At 49.5% G+C, this 24,474-nt stretch overlaps 1 protein-coding gene across 1 annotated transcript in view; it reads left to right on the top strand.

Annotated features, from left to right (window-relative positions):
* The window catches only part of SCTR (secretin receptor), a 58,018-nt gene that overhangs the window by 21,221 nt on the left and 12,323 nt on the right, over positions 1–24,474 (top strand). Inside the window, exons 5-9 of the mRNA XM_049615298.1 lie at positions 5,497–5,600; positions 12,686–12,783; positions 13,922–14,054; positions 16,296–16,449; positions 24,278–24,338. Of these exons, the coding sequence (XP_049471255.1) occupies positions 5,497–5,600; positions 12,686–12,783; positions 13,922–14,054; positions 16,296–16,449; positions 24,278–24,338 (550 nt within the window). The remainder of the gene's footprint in view (positions 1–5,496; positions 5,601–12,685; positions 12,784–13,921; positions 14,055–16,295; positions 16,450–24,277; positions 24,339–24,474) is intronic.

Raw genomic sequence — 24,474 nt, 5'->3', positions numbered from 1 at the left:
CAGCATCCCAAAGCTAGGGATGGAAACCAAGACTGGGTGGTGTGGGAGAGGAGTGTGAATTCCTCGGTCTATAATTCTCTAGTACACATGTGTGCACACGTGCGTGCACGCATGCACACACACACACACACACACACACACAAATTTGGGGAGCATGCTGTGGTACCTGGCTGCCCCTCTCAGCCTCATTGGTACCCAACATACAGGAAGTGTAGGGGGACCAGGTTTGAGTCCCCCTCTCTGCTTACTGCTTGGATGCCAGCTGCGGACACAGACAGATCTCCCAAATCTCAAAGCCTTCGTTCACACAGTGCCTTCCCCGCCTAAAGTCCAAAACGGGTGCTTCTAAAAATATTTTTTTTTTACATTTATTCATTTTTGAGAGACAGAGAGAGAAAGAGAGAGAGCACGAGCGGGGGAGGGGCAGAGAGAGAGGGAGACACAGAATCCAAAGCAGGCTCCAGGCTCCGAGCCATCAGCACAGAGCCCGACGCGGGGCTGGAAATCACAAACCGCAAGATCGTGACCTGAGCCAAAGTCGGACGTTCAACCGGCTGAGCCACCCAGGAGCCCCCAAAACGGGTGGTTCTGATTAGCAGCAGGCCTGAACGTGACCCCGCTTCTGCCCACATTGCCTCTGCCAGAGCTAAGTCATGCGGTGACATCTAACTGCAAGAGACGTGGGAAAGTGTGGTCCCACCAGGTGTCAGTCTCTGCCTCAGAGCCCAAGCTACTCATTCTCGGCCTCATTTTTCTTGCCTGTAAAATGAGGAGAATAAACAAGACAGGTCCCTAAGGCCGTGCTTGGAAACGAACTTTAAATACCTTCCTTTATCTTTTCTCTCCCTCTCTTCCCCCTTCTTGCCCTCCCGCCCATACCCCCAAGTCCCCCCACCTGCACACACATGCTAGCAAACTTACCAACAGCTTGACCACTCCCAGCGTGACCCTTCCACATCTGTGTCTGGGACCCACAGAACTCTAGAGAGACCCATGAGGTTAATCCACACATGGCTGCCCTGGAGTAAACGCTGGTCAGGTGTAAGGCTAGGACCAGATCCTGGACTCCCTGTCCAGTGCTCCTCCCTCACTGGCCAAGTTCTCCTGTTGGAGGGACTAGAAGTTCTCCTCCTTTCCCAGCCTTCCCTTCACAGCCTTCCCAGAGCCGCGTTGCCTCTGCCTCTCCCAACACCACCGGTCCTGCTTTTCCGCAGAGCGCCAGGCAGATCCGTGCTCATGGCCAAATCCTCCCCAGTCAATTGCTAGAAACCCTGCCTGCCTCATTAACTAGTAGCCCTCTCACTCCTCTTTCAGGCTCCCCAGCCCTTTCATTGCTGGAGACCTACCAGAGTTCACCCAGGAGTGCAGTTCAGGTCTGCACGCTGTGGGGGAGGAAGCTGGGGTCCTACGCCTACCTCTGTTGCAGTTTCCTCTTGATGACACATGGTGTCGCTGTGGGGCTGCGGGACCCACCCATCCGCCTGTCCACAGGGACCCTGCACCCCAAGCGTTACCCACACGTTGGGAGGCAATGTCATCTCCCCTCCCCCACCTCCCTACCGCGGGGCCATACCCAGCCCCAGGCCCAGGGCATACCTAGCCCCAGGCCCAGGGCATCGGCCTGTCCAGGAGCACAGGTCAGGACCAGGCCAGCCTGAGTCAGTCACCAAGAACCATCTTCTACCTCCACCCTCACTCCTCATAGATCCCAGCACCCTGGTCTTCTCTCAGGAGGGAAGGCTCCCCTTAGGGGTGTCCTACAGGATTCCAGGGCTCACCCACCCAACCCAGAGAGGAGCACCCGATGAGGACAGTCTGGTGTTTTGGTCCAACCCTTCCTTCTGACGGAAGAAAATAATAATAATAAAGTAATTCTTTCTCAGGGCACCCACCACCTGGGCCCAGACAGGATGGTTGTCCGTGTGACTGGAGAAATGGCAGGCTGGACTCTGCCCCCAGATATTTTTCTGTGTGTGCCAAGGTCTAGAGTGTTCCCTCCAGGATGCATTCCTTTGATTCTTAATAGGACACTGGTCTTCCAGAGTGCCTCATTAAAAAACACACTTCCCGGGCAGGGTCAGACCTTGGCCTTTCTCTTCTATCTTGGGACTGGAGCCTTAAAGCAGTAGAGGTTCCTAACCTGATTAGGGTCCTGGAGCCTTTTGAGGATTGGATGAAACTTTGGACTGGCTTTTCCCCAAACTGCACATATGTATATGCACAAAAATCCTGACCGTGCCCTCAGGGACCTTGGAGGTACACATTGGTCTGAAATGGGAATCACTGATCTTATCTATTAGGAATTAAACCCAGGGGAAGTGGGTGGGGTTGAAGGGACTCCAGAGAGAGGCTAACCCTTGTCTCTGCGTTTCTGCCAAGAGCCCCGTCAGTAAAGAGCACTGCCTTGTGAGCCACGCTGGGCGCCTGGCCTGGGTCACATTCAGCATCTGTCTTGGGAATCCCCCTGGGTCGGTGAGAAAGGCTCAACACAGGCAGCCCGGCCCAGCCTCTAGGCACACACTGTCTGATAACCTGTTCTGGGCTCCAGGGAGTGGGTGTTCTCGTAGTTCAACTTCCCATCCCACCAGCCTAAATCTGACCATCATTCTCTCCTGTCTGACAACCTGTAGCTTCCTTGACTTAACTAGAAATCTTCCAGCCCCTACTAAATCCCGAGATTCCAAGCCCCACCGCTCCTGGTCTGTTTGCGAAAGGCCAAAAGGAAAAGGGAGCCATGCCTCGGTGTTTGCGGGTACTCAGCCTGGGCAATTCTGATATGCTGTCGTGCTTCCTGCCCCGTCCTGCAGAGGGTGTGGTTACTCCTCAGGGCACAGAGAAGTCATGCACCCAGGTGACCCCAAGATGACCAAGAGGCGATGCTGGGTTTCAGACTCAGATCTGGCTAGTTTGAAACCTGTGCTCCAGGTCTCGTGAGCCTTCCTTCATAGGCTGGGCATGCCCAGAGTCCAGAGGGCGTGGTCTCCTGGCGCCGGAAGCTATCCCTGGGACTGCAGGGAGAGTGCCCAGGCGGGAGGGAGGCACAGTGAAGAGTCACGTCCTGGCTGGGCCCTGTGGCCCAATTCCGGGCCTTGGTTTTCGTATCTGTAAAGGAAGCCAGCAGCGCCTTCCTCGCTGGGTGCTATGAGGATTAGATCGGAATCTGTAAATTAGCATAGTGACTGGTTCTAGAAATGCCAGCCATATTTCTCCAGCTCAGTGGAACGCATTTGACCCTGAACCCTGTGAGCCAGTGGTCCACACCCTGAGGCCTGTCGGAGAGGAGCACGGGAGGCCCAACTGGGGTGGTTAAGGCCCCTCCAAAGGGTACCCATTAGAGTAGGTGGCGTGTGAGGGCTCCTATCTCCAGGGCTGTGACCAGCCTCCTGTCACACCCACTGCAGCCGGACCCAGGGACCAGCACTCGTCTCTCCTGGGCATCCAGAGTAGAGGATGCAGCTGGGCTAGTCAGTCCATGGAGGGAAACTCCTCCTGGAGCTCCTTCTTGGACTGGCAGCTTCCCTTCCCCAGTCTTCGGGCTCCTGCTCTACAAGCTCCTTGTGGGCAGACCCCCCTGTTCTCTCACAGAGGAGCTTAGCCCGGGGCTGCTTCTTCTCCACTCAGCTGCTTGTCTAGGCAGCCAGCCACCGCTGGATGAGCAGGGGCTCTGGGCCGGCACTGGGAGCCCTCGGGAGCTCATCATGTGCTGGGCGAGGCAGGGAAGCACAGTGAGCTCTGCGGGAGGACCGCAGTGATGCAGAGAAATGCGGAGCTGGCCTCGTCCTGGTTGCTGGAGGACCAAGAAGGCATTCCCTCCCGTGAGGAGCAGCTATCTGGAAGGTTTCCCTCGGTGCCGCTCTGGTGGTTTGCAGGTGTGGGGAGAGCAGGACGTGAAGTTAAATGTGAAACAGAACTTCCTCGGTGTGGGAGCAGCACCCGGAGCCTGAGAAAAGTTCACTCCGGGAGTGGCCAGGTCCCTGCCAACCATGCCAGATTCTTGGGGGATCCAGCCTTTAGATGGTGGCGGGACCCGGGATCAGGATATGCAGGAGAAGGAAAGGGGATCGGCACACAGTGTGTGGCTAAGAGTAAGGGCGCCCGGATGGCTCAGTCGGTTTAAGCATGCAACTCTTGGTCTCAGTCCAGGTCATGATCTCACGGTTTCGTGGGTTCGAGCCCTGCATCGGGCCCCGCGCTGGCAGCGTAGAGCCTGCTTGGGATTCTCTGTCTCCCTCTCTCTCTGCCCCTCCCCCACTTGCACTGTCTCTGGCTCTCTCAAAATAAACTGGAAACAAAAAAAAGAGTCAGGGTCTGAGACTCAGGGTTCAAATCCCACTTCCCTCACTTCCTCTGCTGTGATCTTAAGCACCTTATTTAACCACTGCGTGCCTCAGTTTCCCCAACTGTAAAATGGGCACAGTATTTACATGTTATGATATATTTTATTATAAAAGTAACTGCCTGGTTCATAGTCTCGTTAGGGTTAAATGAGCTGCTACCTGTCACAAGCTTAGGACAGTGCCTGGCACACAGTCATCATCACGTGTAGTATTACTATAGTAGAGCACAGGACTTTGTAATTGAGCAAATACGCAATCATTAGGGAGTGAGATCAGTGGCTTTTTGGTTGGGGGGTGTATCATCGCTTGGGACTGCTGTCCTCGAGCACTACACTTGGCCCCTCGAGTCCTATGGGACATGACAATCCCTTGAAAGAGAACTGGTGTCCTACCAGTTCAAAGCACGAGGACTTATTATTTATCTCCCGTGAACACCCAGGGGTGGGCGAACAGCCCCCTGTTTGGGAGAAACCCTCCAAAAGCCAGCAGTGTCTCCTCAGCCAGTGGGGGTCGAGGATGGGGAGGGGAGGTCCCTCCTGGAACGCTGAGGGATGTTGGAGCTGAGATCAGAGCCGGAAGGGGAGGTGAGGGGTGCGGTGGGAGGGGACAGCCACGGGGCCTAAGAGAGCCCTGGAGTGAGGCTGGGCCTGGGGGCAGCAAGCTGGGCTGGGGAGCTGTGACCGGAAGTTCTGCAGGGGCCTGGGGTCTGGTGGAGGAGAGTCACTGGGGCCGTGGGGGACTGTGACCTGTGTGATAAGGTCTCCCTGTCTGTGAAACCCTGGGCCTGGCACAGAGGGACGGGTGGGCGGGTGAGGCAGTGAGGGCCCCGGGAGGAAGGCAGCAGTGCTTGGAGGCTGGACGGGGTATGTGTTCAGAGCTGGCATGGTTTGTAGATCGAGGCATCAGGGGTCAGCCGGTCTGCCCGTCTCTCTCACATGTACACACACATCTGTGTCTTCGCCCTTTCTGAGGCCACCTCCCTACATTCCTTTCCCACCACCTCTCCTTCCTGACTCTTATGTCTTCTTCAAGGATCAGCTGGGGCCGAGTGACAGGGCAGGGCCTGGCTGCCCCTAAGGTGTGGCAGAGGGGGCCCAAGACACCAGGCCGTCTGCCTCCGGTCCCCACTGCTCACCTGCAGGATGCTTGGCTCCCACAGGCTCCGTGTTTCGAAACTGCACAGAGGACGGCTGGTCAGAAGCCTTCCCTAGGCCTGACCTGGCCTGTGGGGTTAATGTGAACGACTCATCCAACGAGAAGCGGGTAAGCCTGGGCGCCCCTCATTCTCGGGCTGGGGGCCTGCAGGGTGAGAAGCCCCTGGGAGAGGACAGAGTGGAGCCAGCCCAGGGCCACGGCCAGGGGACCGGGAGCTGCTCCTGCCACCCACCCCCTCCCACTCATCAGCCGGGGTTCGTTGGGCCTGCCTCACTGCCCTAGTCTGTCAGTCTGGAGACGGTGTTCATGGAGACTGTGGCATAGTGTGAACCGCCCCACGCAGCCACGAGACTGAGGGTGATTTAGTCAGGAAACCAAAAGAGCGCCAACGTGGTGGCTAAGTGCCTGGAGCCAGGCTGGTGAGTCTAACTCTGACGGTGACCTTGGTGGGGGTGGGGGGGACTTAACTTCTCTGTGCCTCACTTTCTGCATCAGGGAAATGGGGCTAATAATGGTTCTGACCTCACAGACTGGTCAAGAGAACCAAATGAGGTCATCCAGGGAGGTGCTGAGAAGGGTGCCTGGTCATAGGAAGTGTTCAGTGAATGCTCGCTCTCAGGAGTCTCGGGCTCTGACGGGAAGAAGAGAGCCCAGCTGCTGCAGGGCAGGTCTGGTTTGAGAGAGGGGGCCGAGCTGTGGGCGGAGCTTCCTCGGGGGCTGCAGAGGCCTCCCGAAAAGTGTCCGTGAGTCTCAGAGAGCCCTTCTGTCCTCACTTTTCCTGCCTGATTCATACACATCCTCCAAGACTTCACTCCCGCCCATCAACTCCAGAAAGCCCTTTCTCCCCACCCCCACCCCCAGGGAGGGCCCTCTTGTTATGCTGAGTTGGCTCCACTGTTACCTACTACGTTACATGGAATCGTCTGCATGTGCCACGTGCATCCATTTCTCTCACCAAAATGCGAGCTCTTCAGAGGCATTAATTCACTTAACATTTATTAAGCACCTACTGTGAGCCAAGGAGGGGTCTAGATGTGGGAATATGGCAGGGACATATCAGAATCTTATTCATTTGCAGGCCCCCGGTGCCCAGCACAATGCCTGGCGCCTACTAGGTGCCCAATGAATGTTTATAGTTGTACTGAACACCTACTATGTGCCGGCTTCCTGCATACAATCACACTAAGTCCTCAGAAGGATCCATTGTAAGTTCATTATTTTCTCCATTTTGCAGATGAGGACGTTGAGGCTCAGAGGGGTTAAGGAACATACTCAGACAATAGTGGAGGCAGGAGTGAAACCGAATCAGTTCCAAAAAGAACCTGTGCTCCTTCCTCTAGCTTCTGCTGCCTCCCTGGAATGGTGCATGCCTCCCCTAGGAGATGCGCTTTTGCAGTTTCCATGGGTTAAACTCCCCAGTGGGAATACGGATGGGCAAGCACGTTTGTCCCTTGGAGGATGGGGTGGGGTCACGTTAGAGAAGCGTGGGGGGCCAAGGGCAGGGTGAAGGGAGAAAGGCTGAGGTTGGAAGACAGACCGTGCCCACTTCTGAAGTTTTTCTAAGACTCCTCTCTCTAGCCAGTCAGTCCTCTGTGTGAAAGACACTGATTGGGGGACCAAGTTGGAGGCTCAAGTTTCTTCCCTCCAAGGGAAGAACTTGTTATCCAGTTGGGGGAGACACGTGAAGTCTTCAGGTCTGGCCAGAGTGGGATAATTTAATAACGAGACCCAACAAAGATTGATCAGTGGGTACAGATGGTCTTGGGGGGGGGGTGGTGGATGGGCTCTGATCCCTGCAGGTTACCATTTCCATCACTGACTTACATGAGGACAGGAAGTTTATGTGTATCACGTTGGTAAGATCCATAGAATTAAGAGGGGACATTCTTATGACGAGCGGCAGCATGGAAGTTCAAAGGAATGCTTTGGGCTGCAAGAAAGAAATTTCCAACTTGCCTAATAAACGAATGTGGCTCATGGAACTGGGCTGCAGAGAACAGCCTCCATGGCTCTTATAAAGTGGCACTAAGAAGCTGCCCAAGGACCGGGCTCTCTCCATTTCTCTCCCTGCTATCCTGATGGTTCCTTCCCCAGGCTGGCACCTCCCTCGATGTAAGAAGACTGCCATTGGTGACGATAGCCACAGACTCCCCTGTGCCTGCTTGTCCAGGAGAAGGGATGGCCCGAGTTCCTATGGCTCCTTCCTGAGAGCAAGAAAGCTTCTTCTTCTTCTTCTTCTTTTTTTTAAATTTTGTTTAAAGTTAATTTATTTATTTTTGAGAGAGACAGAGAGAGTGCACAAGTGGGGGAGAGGCAGAGACAGAGGGGGACAGAAGATCCGAAACAGGCTCTGGCGTGACAGCAGACGGCCTGACGCAGGGCTCGAACTTACGAACCATGAGATCGTGACCTGAGCAGAAGTCAGACGCTTAACTGACTGAGCCACCCAGGCGCCCCAAGAAAGCTTCTTTGCCAACCCCAGCAAGCTGTCCTCACATCTCAGTGGCCCAGTGACTTGAGCCTGCCCACCCCTCGACCGTCCCTGGCAGGGGGGTGGAATACAGGATAGGCCTAGGCCAGTGGTTCTGAAACCTTTTGGCCTTGGGATCCTTTTATACTCTTAAGAATTGTTGAGACCCCAGGGACCTCTTGTTTTTGTGAGTTATGTCTACTGAAACCACATTTGAGACTCTGTTGGCTTAGACTAATCAGCTGGGAAAGAACAAAACCCAGGGCCTTAACCATGATATCCATCCAGGGTTGAAACTGTAACATCTCCAAACAAGGAACTAAGAGTTAACAAAGGTAAATGCAAAGTTTGGACTTAACTCAGAATATTAATTGGCCAAAAATAGTGGAAAGGAGACTTACCTTGGCTTCAGCTCACATAAAAAAATTAAAAAATTAAAAAAATTAAAACTCCCGGGGCACCTGGGTGGCTCAGTCGGTTGGGCGGCCGACTTTGGCTCAGGTCATGATCTCACGGTTTGTGGGTTCGAGCCCCGCGTCGGGCTCTGTGCTCACAGCTCAGAGCCCGGAGCCTGCTTCAGATTCTGTGTCTCCCTCTCTCTCTGCCCCTCCCCCGTTCATGCTCTGTCTCTCTCTGTCTCAAAAATAAATAAATGTTAAAAAAATAAATAAAACAAAAAAAAAATTAAAACTCCCAAGATCGGAAGGGTTTCCAGACCAGCGTGATTTCCTGGTGCCTAGATGTTGGTCCACACACTTTGCCTTTTATTCTGAGGTTTGAATCATCCTATTTCTTATTGTTGAAATGTCTTTTTTCTTTTAATCAAAGGAGGATGGAAATATACATTTGTTGGTTGTCTTTTTTTTTAATTTCCTTACTTGGCACATAATACTCTGTTCATTAACAAGAGTCATTAGCGGATTCAGATTAGCAGAAAGACCAGGTTTGCTTACCTGGAGCAGAGTTGGGCAAACTATAGCTCTTGAGCCAAATCCAGCCCACCGCCTGCTTTTGCCACTAAAGTTTTATTGAAACATAGCTACGCCCATTTGCACTACAAGGGCAGAGTTAAGTAGTTGCAAGAGACCAAATGGCTCCCAAAGTCTAAAACGTTTATTATCTGTCCCTTTACAGAAAAAGCCTGCTGACCCCTGCTCTAAAGGATATAGAAGGAAAGTGGCCTAGTCAAGAAACGCAGCAGAGACAGGCAACTTGATCCAGGGCTTCTGGACCCGATGCCCTGTGAGGACTGGTGCACCGTTATAGATTATCGAGGGCTGGGGCACTCAGGTCATATCAAGCCCCCTAGGAGCAGGGCTTTTTCTGGGTCCGAACTTAAAGACATAACACAGGAATGAGTAGAGTTGGCTGGTATCCTGAGGGTCCCCCGGCAATAATGAACCCAGCCACAGGACAGTGCAGAGTAATCAGCCTGAACGCCCCATACTTGTCACCCCATGCCTCACGCTGCCACAGACGGGCCCAAATCTGTTTCTGAACTGAGAGCTGCAAAACCAGGTGTCCTCAGGAGTGAGGCTCATGCCCTCTAGCATGCGGCTCATCCTGCCCGTGGCAAGATTATCGGCTGACAGCTGGGGCCTCTAATTTCTTGACATCTGACTGCTCTTTAATATCCCAAAGTCTAGGCACTATGGATCTAATGCAGCCTTACCACCCTGGGAGGTGGCTCCTGGCTTCTGGGACCCCCGTCACATTAGTGGGGAAGCTCAATGTCACATGACAGCCATCCCATCGAAGGCCACCTCTTGCTTTCAGAAAACTTTCGGGCACTCTGAGTCAGATTTCTTCTTGGTAACTTCGTCCCACTGGAGCTCACCGATTGGGTCTTACGCTTCTACCTGTCAATCATTCTAATCTTTCTCTTCCCTAAGTTTATTTGTTAGTTTCCTCAAGGCATAATGTACCCAGGGTTTTCCATGCCTTCTTCCCTTCTCCAGAAATGTTCCAGTTTATTAATGTGCCTCATAAAATAGCATGATGCCCAGAACTGGACGAAGCACTCCAAACGTTCCAACTTTGTCCGCTGTCCCCACAGCACTTCATTACCGTAACTGAGAAGAGGCCTAATTTTTTTAGCAGCTATCTTATACCTCATAGTTCATACCATAATCTTGGCCTGGTGACTCATGTTGAAGGGTGGATGATGGGGGTGGAGGGTGGAGGTGGGGAAAAATGAACATGCCCCGAGTGTCTTCTAAGTGCCAGGCATTGTCTAGATATTCTACCTGATACTTTATTTGTTCTTCCAATGAGCCTGCAAGGTAGATACTATCCCCATTTTACAGATGAGGAATCTGAGGCTCAGAGAAGTTAAGTAATTTGCCCAAGGTCACACAGCTGGTGAGTGACAGTCGTGGGTTTGGAAACCTTGTCTCTTGGCTATGAAGCCTGTGTTCTTTCCCTACGGTACATTTCTTAACACCACAGAGCTTGGGCCATTTGAACCTCAAGGTCATTTTCATATGAACAGCTGTCAGCAAGATTTCCCCAATACTATTCTTGTGCCTGTTTTTTTTTTTTTTTAATTAATTACCCTTTTCTTCTGATTATACCATAGTACTTACCCACTGGAGAAAAATGAAAAGAGTAGAAAAAATACAAATAAAAATAACCACTCTAGCCACAAACTTATCATCCAAAGTTAACCATTATTAACCTCTAACATCTTTTTACATCTTTTTTCAATCTTTTTAGAATCTTTTTTCCGTGCATGTTTGAGATCGAATCACATGAAATGGCCAGTATTCAATCATTTGATCTATAAAAAAGGGCAATGTCATGTAATGCAACCTAACACTTTTTTTAAACGTATAGCAGGAATCACACTGTACATGTAAAATTTGTACTCTGCCTTTTCACTTAACATCACACTCTTAGCACATTCTGACCTCGTTTAAAACCCTTGGTGAGCTGCATTTCAATGGTGGCGTCACATTAAAATAATTTGATTTGAAATAATTTAGTTAATTGTTTTATTGTTGGACATTTGAGTCCTTTTCATCACAAATTGTTCTGTGATAAACATCTTGATACATAAAGGTGCTTTTCCATTTGTGCTTACTTCTTAGAATTAATCCCTAGTGGTAGAAGGGAGATCAAAAAGAATGCATATGTCAAAGGTTCTCGATACATGCTGCTTTCCAGAGAGATTGAAGCAATTTTTGCTCCCTCTACACCCTCACCGGCATAGAATATTATTACCATTAAGTATTTGTTAATTTGATTGGCAATATACAGTACAGCGTTGGTTTAAATTTTTTTGATTCTTTTTCACATTGTCGTACAATTTATTTTTTTGAACCTAAAAGATGTAGGTCTTAAATTGATCTTTATGTGTCACATTCTTCCATTCCATTGAGATCTTTCTTTTCTGTTGTTGTTGTGTTGTTTAAGTTTATTTATTTATTTTGAAAGAGAGAGAGGGAGTAAGAAAGCGTGTGTGTGCACATGAGCGGGAGAAGGGCAGAGAGAGAGAGAGAGAGAGCGCGCGACAGAGAGGGAGAGAGAAAATCCCAAGCAGGCTCTGTGCTGACAGCACGGGGACTCGATCCTATGAACCATGAGATCACGGACTGAGCGGAAATCAAGAATCGGACACTCAACCAACTTGAGCCACCCAGGCGCCCCTCCATTGAGATCTTTCTGAATCAAAGATGAGTCAGTAATGTGAAGGGGCTGTTGGCCACGTTAAGTAAACGCCTGCTTGGCTGTGTTAGTGTAAGTGCAGTGTATGGGTCCGGGGAGGTGATGGTCCCGCTCTACTCCTTCCTGGTCAGAGAATACACTAGATCTTTCCAGCTGTCCGTTCTGGGTGTCTTATTTAGGAAGGGCATTGACAAACTGGAGCATATTAATTGAGCAGAAGGATAAAGGACTGTGGAAAGATACTGAAGACACAGGAAAAATGTAAGGCTGAAAATACGTGTGAGAGATGAGAGGGTAGAAAAGCTGTATTAAGAAATGACAGACCTCTCTAAGATCTTTTCAACTCTTCTATAAGTCCAGAACTATTCTAAAGTGAAAAGTTTATTTAAAAAAAATAATGACAGAGGGGTGCCTGGGTGGCTCAGTCAGTTAAGCTTCCGACTTGGGCTCAGGGCATGATCTCATGGTTCATGGGTTCGAGCCCAGTGTGGGGCTTTGTGCTGACCGCTCAGAGCCTGGAGCCCCACTTTGGATTCTGTGTCTCCCTCTCTCCCTCTCTCTCTCTGTCTCTGTCTCTATCCCTCTCCACCTCACGCTCTGTCTCTCAAAGATAAATAAACCCTTTTAAAAACAATTAAAAAATTAATGACAGGTCTTAGGTACATAACAAATTCAGTTTATTTTAAGTGGCTCCAGAAGCAGAATTGGGACCAATAGCTGCAATTTAAAATAGGTTTTAGTCTCACATGAGAAAAAACTATCTAATATTCTGCCCTGTTGTATACCAGACGACTTCCTCAAAAGGCAGTGAGCCCTGAATCCTTGGAGGTATTCCAGCAAAGGCTTGAATTCGGGGTGGGGGTAAGGGGTCCTATACACGGGGTAGAAGTTTGAGTTGGCATCCGATGATCCCCAAGATCTTTACCGAAGCCACGGTGTTCCGAGTCTGTGAACTGATGTCCGTGGAGTCGGATCAGCACAGCATTAAGAGCTGAACGGTTCAAGCAGCCTGAGCAGGTGCACTCAGGCTGGGACTGATGCATGCCTCTCTCTGCAGCACGAGTACCTGCTGAAGCTGAAGGTCATGTACACCGTGGGCTATAGCTCCTCCCTGGTGATGCTCCTGGTTGCCCTCAGTGTCCTCTGTGCTTTCCGGTGAGAACACACTGCCAGCTCTCTGTCTCCCCAGCCTTCCGCAGACACAGATTTTGGGTCTTTTTCAGTTGCTCAGGCCAAGAGAAAGGAAGGTCTGGGTGGGCCACTTTGTTAGCCCTTGATCTAAATGTTACCTGTGGCAAAACATTGATGTTTCTGAGACCTTGTTCATTCTTTTATGCATTCAACATTGACTCGGTATATATAGCTAAGAACGTAACGCACAGTTGCTTTACATGTACTGTTTCTGATTTTCACACAATGCTCTAAGGTGGGTATTATCAGCCCCATTTTACAAGTATGTTAGCCAGAGTCTTGGGTACAAGAAACAGAAATCCACCCTAAAACAGTTTAAGAAGGGGCGCCTGGGTGGCTCAGTCGGTTAAGCATCCGACTTCGGCTCAGGTCACGATCTCGCGGTCCGCGAGTTCGAGCCCCGCGTCGGGTTCTGTGCTGACCGCTCAGAGCCTGGAGCCTGTGGAGGGATTCTGTGTCTCCCTCTCTCTCTGACCCTCCCCCATTCATGCTCTGTCTCTCCCTGTCTCAAAAATAAATAAACATTAAAAAAAATAAACAAAAAAAAAAACAGTTTAAGAAAGCAAAGGTGACCTGGCACACATAACTGACAAGTTCAGGGGTCTCTGGCTTTAGGAATGGCCAGCTCAAGGTGGTCAAAGGTATCAGCAGAACTAGATGTGTCTCCCTCCCTTTCTCCAGTCTGCGTTGGCCACATCCTCAGGCAGCCTCTCTGCAGGGGCACCTTCCACCAGCTAGGTAACACCAGGACAAAGAGAGCCTCTTCTCCATTAGATGCAATGAAAAGTCCTGGGGGGAATGGGGGGCGGGGGTTGTTCTCATAGGCTGGGCTTGGATCACATGCCCAACCTGAGCCAGGGGTGGAGTACTGTGATTGGTCGAGTCTGTCAACAGGGGGGAGGGTGGAGTCGCCCCCACCCAGAGCTGCAGTGGGTTCCCCATAAGAGAGCGTGGTTCTCGTACCAGAAGACGAGGAGCAAGCAACGGACGCTGACCCCTCCAGCAGAGGAGGAAACAAGTCTCTGGAAGGTGAAAAGGCTTGCTCGAGGTTGTACAGCCCTTGTGGTTCTGGCCCCTATGGCCCTGCATTCTCTCCCTCCAGGAGGCTCCACTGCACCCGCAACTACATCCACATGCACCTGTTTGTGTCCTTCATCCTGCGTGCCCTGTCCAACTTCATCAAGGATGCGGTCCTCTTCTCTTCGGACGATGTCGCTCACTGTGATGCCCACAGGGTAACATGCCTACGTGCCCTGGGGTGTGGCCAGGCCGGCCTGCTCTCCCCAACCTGACTTTGGAGAGGGTGTTAGCCACTTTGCCCTTCCTGAAGGTCCCTGCAAGGCTGCACCCAATGCTTCGTAGAGGGCCCAGTACTAGAGCCGGGCCAGGAGGTTTGGGGAGAGTCCCATGTCTCCCCATGCAAGGTCTGGGTCATGTATGAGAGCAGTTTGTCAGGAAGCCCCTGGGGGCTACCCTTCAACTCCCAGCATCCAGGAGTGGATTAGCCACTGTGGCAATTAGATATATAGCAAGGCTTGTCTTTTCCCTTCATCTGCAGAGTCCTAACTGTAGAGAGATGGTCAAGTTTAAAGAGGGTTGAGGTTGGTGGCAGAAAGAAAAGTATGAGCGTATGCCTGTATGTCTGCACACACAGGTCTGCAGTACAACAATTGTTTTGCTAAGTCTAACACTTTTCTCCTTCTGAGTGCTTAGAGAGCCTTATTTCTTAGCAATATCTCTCTGTGTATCAGTTGAGACTCTCTTTTGCTGCATATAACAGAAAACTGCACATCAGTGGCTTAAACAGACAGGAGTTTTTTCCCACATAAGCAGTCCACAGATGGGCAATCTAGAGGTGGCACAGTGTCTCCATGATGCCATGGTGGGCCCAGTCATTTTCCCTCTTTCTGCTCTGCCATGTTTGATTCCATACTTTACACTGCATGTTTACAATACGGCTGCCACAACCCCAGGCTTCACATCCATGTTCCAGGCACAAAAAAAAAAAGAGTCAAGATGAAACTTTTTTTTTGTCTTTGGGCAGCTTTGCCTTTTTATGGTGGGAAGGAATCCCCACCCCAAGACACCCATCTACATCTCGTTGGCTAGAACCATGTCATGTGACCACACCTAACTGCAAAGGAGGCTGGGAGATTGAGGGTTTTTTTTTTTTTTTTTTTTTTTTTTTTTTACCATCATAGTCTCCACAGCAGAGGCAAACAAGAGAGAAAGGGATTGGAGATTGAGATTGGTTCAGTCAACCTGCCTGTCACTTCCCACCACTCACATCTGTAATTCCTTAACAGATCTGTTAAGTTTGTACTGTTTGTAGTTTTGTGTGTGTGTGTGTGTGTGTGTGTGTGTGTGTGTGTGTATTCTGACTCAAACTGAGCCGTCCCTGCAGGAGGGCCCTATCCCTTAGGGAGATTGGCAGGCTGAAGTAAGAGTAACCAGTGGGGGAGTCAGAAGACTTAAATTCAGACCCTGCCCTCTCACTGACCAGCACCGGGGAAGTCCAGCAATGCCCTGCAAGGAAACTTCTAGGGTTCTACTAAACATTAGACTCACAAGCCAAGCATGGGAACCTCTGAGAATCAGAGTCTGTGGGTGGCCGTAAGGGAGGAACCACAGCTGGCCAGCAGGACAGTACCAGGTGCCTCTCCTCTGTGGATGTGACCTCAAAGCAGTCCATGCAGCAGCCCTCAGGCCATTCCAGGAGCTGTCCTCTCCCCAGGGGACAGCTCAGTGAAAGGAAACGGACCCTTGTAGTGTGGGAATGGTTTCCTTGCTGGCGCCGAAGCCCCGTGCTCCACATCCCCCCAGGCATAGCTTCCAGTGATCCTGGCAAGAGACAAGCCTGTAATGTCACTGAATCAAGCAAGGCCAGCCCTGGTGCCCCCATCCGGTATTTAGAGGTCTCCAGAACAGGTGCAGTGTGCCAGTCAGGGGCCATTGTCACCGTCAGTGTTGCCTGCTAACATAATTGGTACATCCCTTCAACCGTTTCTGGGGAAACAGCATGGAAAGCATTTTGTTACCCTTTGCTCAGAAATCCCTTTCCTTCTCCAGGCTTCTTTCCTCATCTGCAAATGAGGAACTTGGGAGTCGGGCGATATCTGACACAGGTTTACAACTGGCAGCCAGTTCCAGAATTTGAATGTAGTTCCTGCTTCTGTGATCGCCTTGGGAGTCGGGCGATATCTGACACAGGTTTACAACTGGCAGCCAGTTCCAGAATTTGAATGTAGTTCCTGCTTCTGCCCATTAACCTTTTTGACGGAGCTTGCTGGCATGTTGAGTTCCACCCTCTAGAGAACTCTGTGGGCCTGGTCTTCCGATAATGGAAGGCCACAGGGGATGGCCATGAACCTCAGGGACTCGGTCTGCGGCATACCGTGTCACTTCCTTTGGGGGTGGCCACCAGAGGGAAGCCCATGGTTACCCAGCCTGGGGCTCACCTGCCTCTCTCTGTCCAGGTGGGCTGTAAGCTGGTCATGGCTTTCTTCCAATACTGCATCATGGCCAACTATGCCTGGCTGCTGGTGGAAGGCCTCTACCTTCACACGCTCCTCGTCATCTCCTTCTTCTCAGAAAAGAAGTACCTCCAGGGATTTGTTGCCCTCGGATGGGGTATGTTTCTCCGTAGGTATAATGGCTGTGTGTATGTGGGAAAGGGCACTGAGTCAGAGGATTTGGTTTTGAGTTCCAGCCCTACACTTCATTAAGTTAGCTAACTTGTGTCATCTTAGGCAAGTTGCTGCTGCTGCTTTTTTTTTTTTTTTTAATGTTTATTTTTGAGAGAGAGAGAGAGAGCAAGGGAGGGGCAGAGAGAGAGGGAGAGAGAGAATCCCAAGCAGGCTCCGCACTGTCAGCATAGAGCCTTATGCGGGACTCGAACCCATGAACCATGAGATCATGACCTGAGCCGAAACCAAGAGTCCGATGTTTAACCAACTGAGCCACTCAGGCACCCCTCGGCAAGTTGCTTCTTGTTTAACCCCCTGGCTTTGGTTTGTTTGTATGTCAAGTGGGAATTAACAGCTAAAATTTAGCCCCAATTTCTGCCATCCAAAGTCTCTTACAATGTGATACCCCCCACCCTTGTTTCATCTTCCTTAGACATTTATTCATATATTTTCATTCTTGCTTCCTTTCTATATCAGGGTACTTTTGATTATAGAAAATCTGGCTTAGATCAGCTTTAAACATAAAAGAAATTAATTGGCTTATCTGTCTGAAAGTCCAGGGGTCACCAACTTCAGGTGAGGCTGGATCCAGCAGCTCAACAACATTTCTTCGTGTCTTTCCACTTTGCCTTCCGGAACATCAGCTTTGTCATTAGGCTGGTGCTCCCAGTGTAACTGCCAGCAGCTTCTGGGCTACCAGCTTCCTTGTTACCTCTAAGGAGAGCAAAAGGCTGTGTCCCAGCATTCGCAGCAAATACTCTGAGGTTCGCCCTGATTGGACCACTTTGTCTCATACACATTCCCTGACCTGAGGAATACACTGATTGGCTTAAGCTACTCAAACCACATGGCTTCCCAAAGGAAATTCAGGATTCCTTTGTAGGAAGGAGACGACATAGTAGTAAGACAGCCAACTCAGCCTCCATCGAATCTCTTCCCCCTTCCCTTTCTGACCAATGCAGATGATAACTCCCATTTCTTGAGCACTTACTATGAGCGCGGTACTTTACATGCATTATTTTATTGGCATAACTTCCAGAAGCTTCTCAAAGAAACCTGGCTCAAGGACATGAGGTAATATCCTCAGCTCACACTGCAGACAAGGGCAAACCCAGGATTCAAACCAAAGCCTGTCTGTTTCCAGAGCCCCTTAACTCCTATTCTGCCATTGATGGACATCTATCCATCTGTCCGTCCATCTATCTGTCCGTCCATCCATCCATTCATCCATCCATCCATCCATCCATCCATCCATGTATCCATCCATCCATCCATCCATCCATCCACTCAACCATCCATCAACTGTTCATTTGATAAACATATGTAAGTTACCCACTGGGTTCTGGAAAGATAGCCAGATTCTTCTGAGTGCCTCACATGCTTACAAGGATAGTCATGTGTACCAGCCATTAATTTCATTTGTTTTCTTCTTGGTGCCTTTAATTAAGAAGTGCCCCTGCCAGGAATGCTGTCTTTTCTGCCTGTCTAAATCCTTACAGGCAGAGGCCCTATCTCCTCACATCAGGGAAGTCATCTGAGCTAGAGCTCGCTGAGCCCTCCTGTAGACTTTGGCAGCCTAATTAGCACATGACCTTTGGCCAGCGGGAGCTGTAGGGAGGACTCTGCAGATCTTTGGATTTCTGCATAGGCCAGTCATCCCAGAGTGCTGGGGGACCAGGGACTTGCTTTATGCAGTTGACTGCCCCCCAAAAAGCACCCGGTTCAAAACCTAGTTCACTGACCTTGACGCCCAGATCTGCCATGACTTTGCCATATGAACATGGGCATTTTCTTTATCTATAATATCAGGATCATAATTTATTCAGCTTTCTTTGAGCACTTCTTTGTGTTCAGAGGGGTTTCTAGAGATTACAAAACCCAAACCAAAAAAGTCCCATCATTCAGATAAGATCAGGCATGTTCAGTGTGGTATGGCCGTAGACGAAAGTACCATCATTCAAAGGAGTCACAGTCTGGTGGGGAGATAAAATTGCATTGTCACATCTCCATCACAAGTTTTTAGAAAGCCCCCCTTTCTTCCTCAAATATTTACTGAACATCTACAATATGCCAGACCCTGGGGGTGGAACAGCACATAAATCAGGGGTTCCTCCCCTCCCCGCCTCTCTGCCTGCACAGCCCTAAGGAGACCGTGAAGGGGCTCACGAAGGTCTAAAGTTCTCCAACTGGGAGAAGCCTTTCTCTTGCGAAAGCAGTGGCCCCTCCTCAATTTGTCCGCCAACTTGTCTCCCCAGAGATAGGTTGCTTAAATGAGTACACACGTGCTCACTGTAAGACTTTGCAAAGAAAAAAAAAAATAAGTAGAAAAAAAGTTAACCTCAGTCCCATCTATTGAACACTTTGGAAGGGTTTCCTTTCCAGACTATGTTTCCTCCTCCGTTTTTTACCCCCCACATTGTTGTGCTCATGCCGTATGGAGAATTTTGAACCCTGCTTCTTTCCACTAACATGTAAGCATGCTCTGTACCCTTCTGCCTCTGCCGATAAACATTTTTAACTAGTCTATGGGTGTATTTAACCCAATACCTATCATGTGGGCATTTAGGTTGTTTCTGATTTTCCACCGTCATAGGTAACACAGTGATGAATACTTTTATGGGCAAAGCTTATTTCCATGTGTAATACGGAATCCTAGAATTAGGATCACTGAATCAGAAGGAGTGAACGCTATTGGAGTTTTTGACTTGGCCGACACTTTTACTTTTCGCAAGGTGGCTGGGGTGTCAGTCTGTGCCTGGAAAAGGGCCATACCTCTGGCTTTTATGGGGACGAACGAAGCTCCCACTCACTGAGCTGGTGGTTCTCCAAGTGGAGCCAATATCAAGAGTCACATGGAGGGTGTGTCAAACCCAGCTGGCTGGACCCCACGTTCTGTGCCTCTGAGCCAGTTGGCCTTGCGTGTAGCCAGAGACTCTGGATTTCTAACGAGTCCCCGAATGACTCTGATGCTGCTAGTCTGGGGACCACACTACGAACCCTAAATCAAGGCATTATCGGTTCTCCCGCTTTCCACCAACTCTGTCAAAGATGGAAGACAATGAACAGGAAGGCTTTCAGAACCCATGTTTTTGCCAAAAGCATTCAAAATTGAGGCAGGAATTTTTTTTAAATGTTTATTTGTTTTTGAGAGAGAGAGAGCGCAAATGGGGAAGGGACAGAGAGAGAGGGAGACAGATGATCTGAAGCAGATTCCACACCGACAACACAGAGCCTGACGTGGGGCTCGCACCCACAATCTGCAAGATCATGGTCTGAGCTGAAGTCAGGGGCTCAACAGACTGGGCCACCCAGGCACCCAAAGGCAGGGGATTTTTTTTTAGTGTTATTTTTATTAAAGTCATGCACATACTTGGTTTAAGGAATTAAATAGGGTGAAAAAAAAGCAGTCTTCTGCCCCCACTTCTGCTTCGCAGAGGTAACGCCCTCAAGATTCCTTAGCTGGTCCTTCTAATGTTCACTCTCATGTTTCTGAACAAGATTCTGCTGTTTCCTGATTTGTCCATCTGAGGCATTACCGGTTGCCTCCTTATGATGAAAGGTAAGGATATAAAGTTCTCCATCCTACCATTAGTTTTTTAGTTTTTGGTTAAGTTCTAGTCAATGTATATATCATTATGTCTTTGTAAGTGTTGTTTACTCTTGAGCCAAGTGATGTACAATGATTTTACCTCCAATGTCTAACCTTTTGTTTTTCATGGAGCCACTTTTTTTTTAAGTTTATTTATTTATTTTTGACAGAGAGAGAGAGAGAGCGCATGAGCAGGGGAGGGACAAAAAGAGAGAGGGAGAGAATCCCCAGCAGACTCTGCATTGCCAGTGCAGGCCCCACATGGGACTCGAACTCACTAAACACGAGATTATTACCTAAGCCAAAACCAAGAGTCAGACGTTTAACCGACTGAGCCACCCAGGCGCCCCTTCATGGAGTCACTTTTAATTGATTTATTTGTTTTGGGTTGCTGTCATTAATTCCCCTAAATTCTCCACCAGAACCAGAAAACCCTCTAATGCTATTTTCCAAATCAACCAATGCCAACAGGAAATCTATTAGTTCCTATTTGTTTGGTTTCTTCCTGCTGAATTCGTTTCCCAGGGGTTGCCTAACGAATTACCACAAACTTGGTGGCTTGAAACAATAGACATTTATTCTCTCGCAGTTCTGGGGGCCGGAAGTTCAAAATCAAGGTTCTGGCAGGGCTGATTCCTTCTTTTTTTTTTTACGTTTATTTTTGAGACAGAGAGAGACAGAGCATGAACGGGGGAGGGACAGACAGAGAGGGACACACAGAATCAGAAGCAGGCTCCAGGCTCTGAGCCATCAGCCCAGAGCCCAACGCGGGGCTCGAACTCACCGTCTGTGAGATCATGACCTGAGCTGAAGTCGGACACTCAACCGACCGAGCCACCCAGGCGCCCCAGGGCTGATTCCTTCTGAAGTGCTCCGTGCCTCTCTTCTGGCTTCTGGTTGTTGCTGGTAGTCCTTGGTGGTTTTTTGGCTGGTGGCTGCATCATTGCAGTTTCTGCCTCCATCTTTACGTGGCCTTTTTCCCTCGATGTGTCCTCTCTCTCTGTGTCTCTCATGGCCTCCTTGTAAGGATGCCAGTCATATTATATTAGGGGCCCGGTACAACTGGCATCCTTATACATATGGCCTCTTCTTTTTTAAAAAAATTTTTTAAAACATTTATTTATTTATGAGAGACAGAGTGAGACAGAGCATGAACAAGGGAAGAGCAGACAGACAGGGGACACAGAATCCAAAGCGGGCTCCAGTCTCTGAGCTGTCAGCACAGAGCCCAACCCGGGGCTCGAACTCACAGACCACAAGATCATGACCTGAGCTGCAGTCGGATGCTTAACCGACGGAGCCACCCAGGTGCCCCATGTATGGCCTCTTCTTAATTGATTACACCTACGAGGACCTTATTTCCAAAAAAGGTCACCCTACAAAGTTCTGGGTAGTTATGAATTTGGGGAGGATGCTATTCAACCCAATAGATCCACCGGTGTTCTTCTTAGAGCCTCTGCCCTCCTGCTCTATTTGGGCTGGTGGTTCTTTAGACTTGCTTAGTTCCCTCACTCTCATGCTGAGAATTTCCTTCATTTTCCTCTGCAAATCCTATTCCTTTATTTCTGGTCTCCTCCCCTTGGTTTGCTCCCTAGTTGTGTTGGGGCACATGTTCCGGTACCTGTCTAACAAAGAGTGCGTGGAAAGTACGTTTTTGCATTGCATATCTGAAAATATCTTTTTCAACGTTCACACCTAACTTGTGGTTTTCCCAGGCATAGAAATTAGGTTGAAAAATCATTTCCCCCCAGAATTTTGGAGGCCTTCTATTTGGGCAGCTGGGTATAGAATGTGCCATATTATTCTGTTTCCTGAGCATTTTTACTCTTTGTAAGCTACAGAAGCCTCTCTCTGTCCCCCGTGTTTTGAAATGCCGTCGGGATGTGTCCCCACGAGAACTGCCTTCATCCTTTTTGCTGACATCCAGTGGTCCTTTCATCTGCAAACTCACATCCTTCATTTCCTGGACAATGTTCAGGAACATCACCTATTTGATTTCTTTCCCTTTGGTTTTTATCCTCTCTTTCTGAAACTTTTAATCAGATGGCACACATCCTGAAACGGACCCCTGAGTTTCTCATTTCTTTCCTCCTGCTTTTCATTACATTCCTTTTGTGTTCTGCTTTCTGGGAGATTCTTGGTCTTTATCTTCCAGCCCATCTGTGGGTTTTTTAAATCTCGGTTATCATGTATTCAATTTCTAAGCCCTCTTCCTTGTTCTTGGAATGCTCCCAGTTTTCAGCATCCTGTTTGGGTCCTGCAGAGGTGATCTTTCCTCTTATCTCTCTGATGATATTCCCTAGAGTTGTTTGTTCAAGTTCCTCCAGCAGCCTGCATGGTCTGTTTCCTCTGAGTTCCTTCTCTCTGATTGTTTTGGTCCTTGCCTTTGATGTAATCAGCTTTCCTCAGATGTTGGTGACCTTGACTGTTCGTGTTTAAGAATGAGTCACTTCAGGGACACCTGAGTGGTTTAGTTGGGTAAGCGTCTCATGTCGTGATCTCAGGTCGTGATCTTACCGTTCATGAGTTTGAGCCCCCAGCGGGGCTCTGTGCTGACAGTGCAGAACCTGCTTGGGATTCTCTGTGTCCCTCTCTCTCTGCCCCTCCCCTGCTTGCATTCTCTCTAAATAAATAAACAGATAGATAGATAAATAAACAAATAAACAAACAAACAAACTTAAAAAAAAAAAAAGAATGGGATGCCTGGGTGGTTCAGTCAGTGAAGAATCCAGCTTTGGCTCAGGTCATGATCTTGCAGTTCGTGGGTTCCAGCCCCATGTTGGACTCTGTGCTGACAGCTCAGAGCCTGGAGCCTGCTTCAGATTCTGTGTCTCCCTCTCTCTGTGCCCTCCCCTGCTCGCCTTCTGTCTCTTTCAAAAATAAAAATAAACACTTAAAAAAACACTAAAAAAAAACAAAAAAAAAGAATGAGTCACTTCAGAGCTGACTGAAGGCCCTGTGTGTGGAATGGGGGTGGGGGTGGGGGGGTATGTACATGGTATGTCTCTCAGGGAGACTGGCCTGGAAGTGGCCGCTGTGTTGGGGGGTCCCCAGCATCACCATCTGTAGGCCCTTTGTCTGAGGCTGTTTGATTCCTCCAGAGAAAACTCCTTTGATCTCTGCCCTGGGGTAGAGGTGTGTGTGGAGGGCTGGAGCTAGGGTATAAACCTGGCTGCTGGAGGTCTGGAAGCGGAGCAGCCTGGGGACGCGGCTCTTGCCATTCAAGTGCAGACAAGCATGTCCATTAGAAATAGAAGGAGCCAGGGCGCCTGGGTGGCTCAGTTGGTTAATCATCCGACTTCTGATCTCAGCTCAGGTCATGATCTCACAGTTTGTGGGATCGAGCCTTGAGTCACACAGCCCGCTTGGGATTCTCTCTCTGCCCCTCTGCCTCATTCTCCTTCAAAATAAATGAACTTAAAAAGAAATAGAATGGGCCACATATATAACCGAACATTTTCTAGGGGTACCTGGGTGGCTCTGTTGGTTAAGTGTCCGTCTGGGCTCAGGTCATGATCTTGCGGGTTGGGAGTTCAAGCCCTGCACCGGGCTTCCCTGCTTGGGATTCTGTCTCTATCCGTCTCTCTCTGCCCCTCCTCCACTCTCTCTCTCTCTCAAAATAGACTTAAAAAAATGAATGCAAATTTCCAGTAGCCACAGTAAACCCAGTAAAAAGAAACAGGTGAAATTAATCTTAATAATATATTTCATTTAGCCCAGTGTAAAAATACTATCATTTCAACATACAATTAACATAAAAGTTAACACACTTCACATTTTTTTATTCCTACAAATCTTCAAAATCCGGTGTCCTGCACTTACAGCACATCTCCCCCGGGACCAGCCACGTATCATGTACTCACTCGCGACATGTGGCGAGTGGCCGCTGCAAGGACAGGACAGGTGTAGACCATCACTTCAGGCTTCTCTTCCTGGCAGAGGCCCTCCTGAGTCTGGCCCGGGCTCCCAGGAGCCCCGGAGCCCCTCGTGGCCTTCAGGATCCATCTGATACCCAGGGCGTCCCTGCCACCCTTGAAGCAGGAGGCTACCCATTTGCACAGGATTTCCTAGGGGGTTCCATGCACCTGTTCACTACTGGGCTGGGGGAACTGTCCTGTCCCTGTGCGGGTGTTGAAAACCGAGTCCCCTCTCTCCTGTCCCTCCCTTTGCTTTTATTCTTCAGGTTCCCCAGCTGTTTTTGTTGCTTCGTGGGCCATCAGCAGGCACTTTCTGGAAGACGTTGGGTAAGCTGCTTGAAGGAGAGGTAACAGGAGAGTATTTTATATCATCCAGCTCTTCGAACAGGATGGACACTTGTTGGGAGCTATCTAGGAGAGGCCTGTTTTTCAAACTGGGGGCCACAGGCGAGTTCTCTGGAGG

Source organism: Panthera uncia, assembly GCF_023721935.1.
Source record: "Panthera uncia isolate 11264 chromosome C1 unlocalized genomic scaffold, Puncia_PCG_1.0 HiC_scaffold_3, whole genome shotgun sequence".
In the NCBI taxonomy this organism is placed as follows: Eukaryota; Metazoa; Chordata; class Mammalia; order Carnivora; family Felidae; genus Panthera; species Panthera uncia.
The sequence above is the reverse complement of the archived record's forward strand: the minus strand, read 5'-3'. Positions and strand labels throughout refer to the sequence as shown.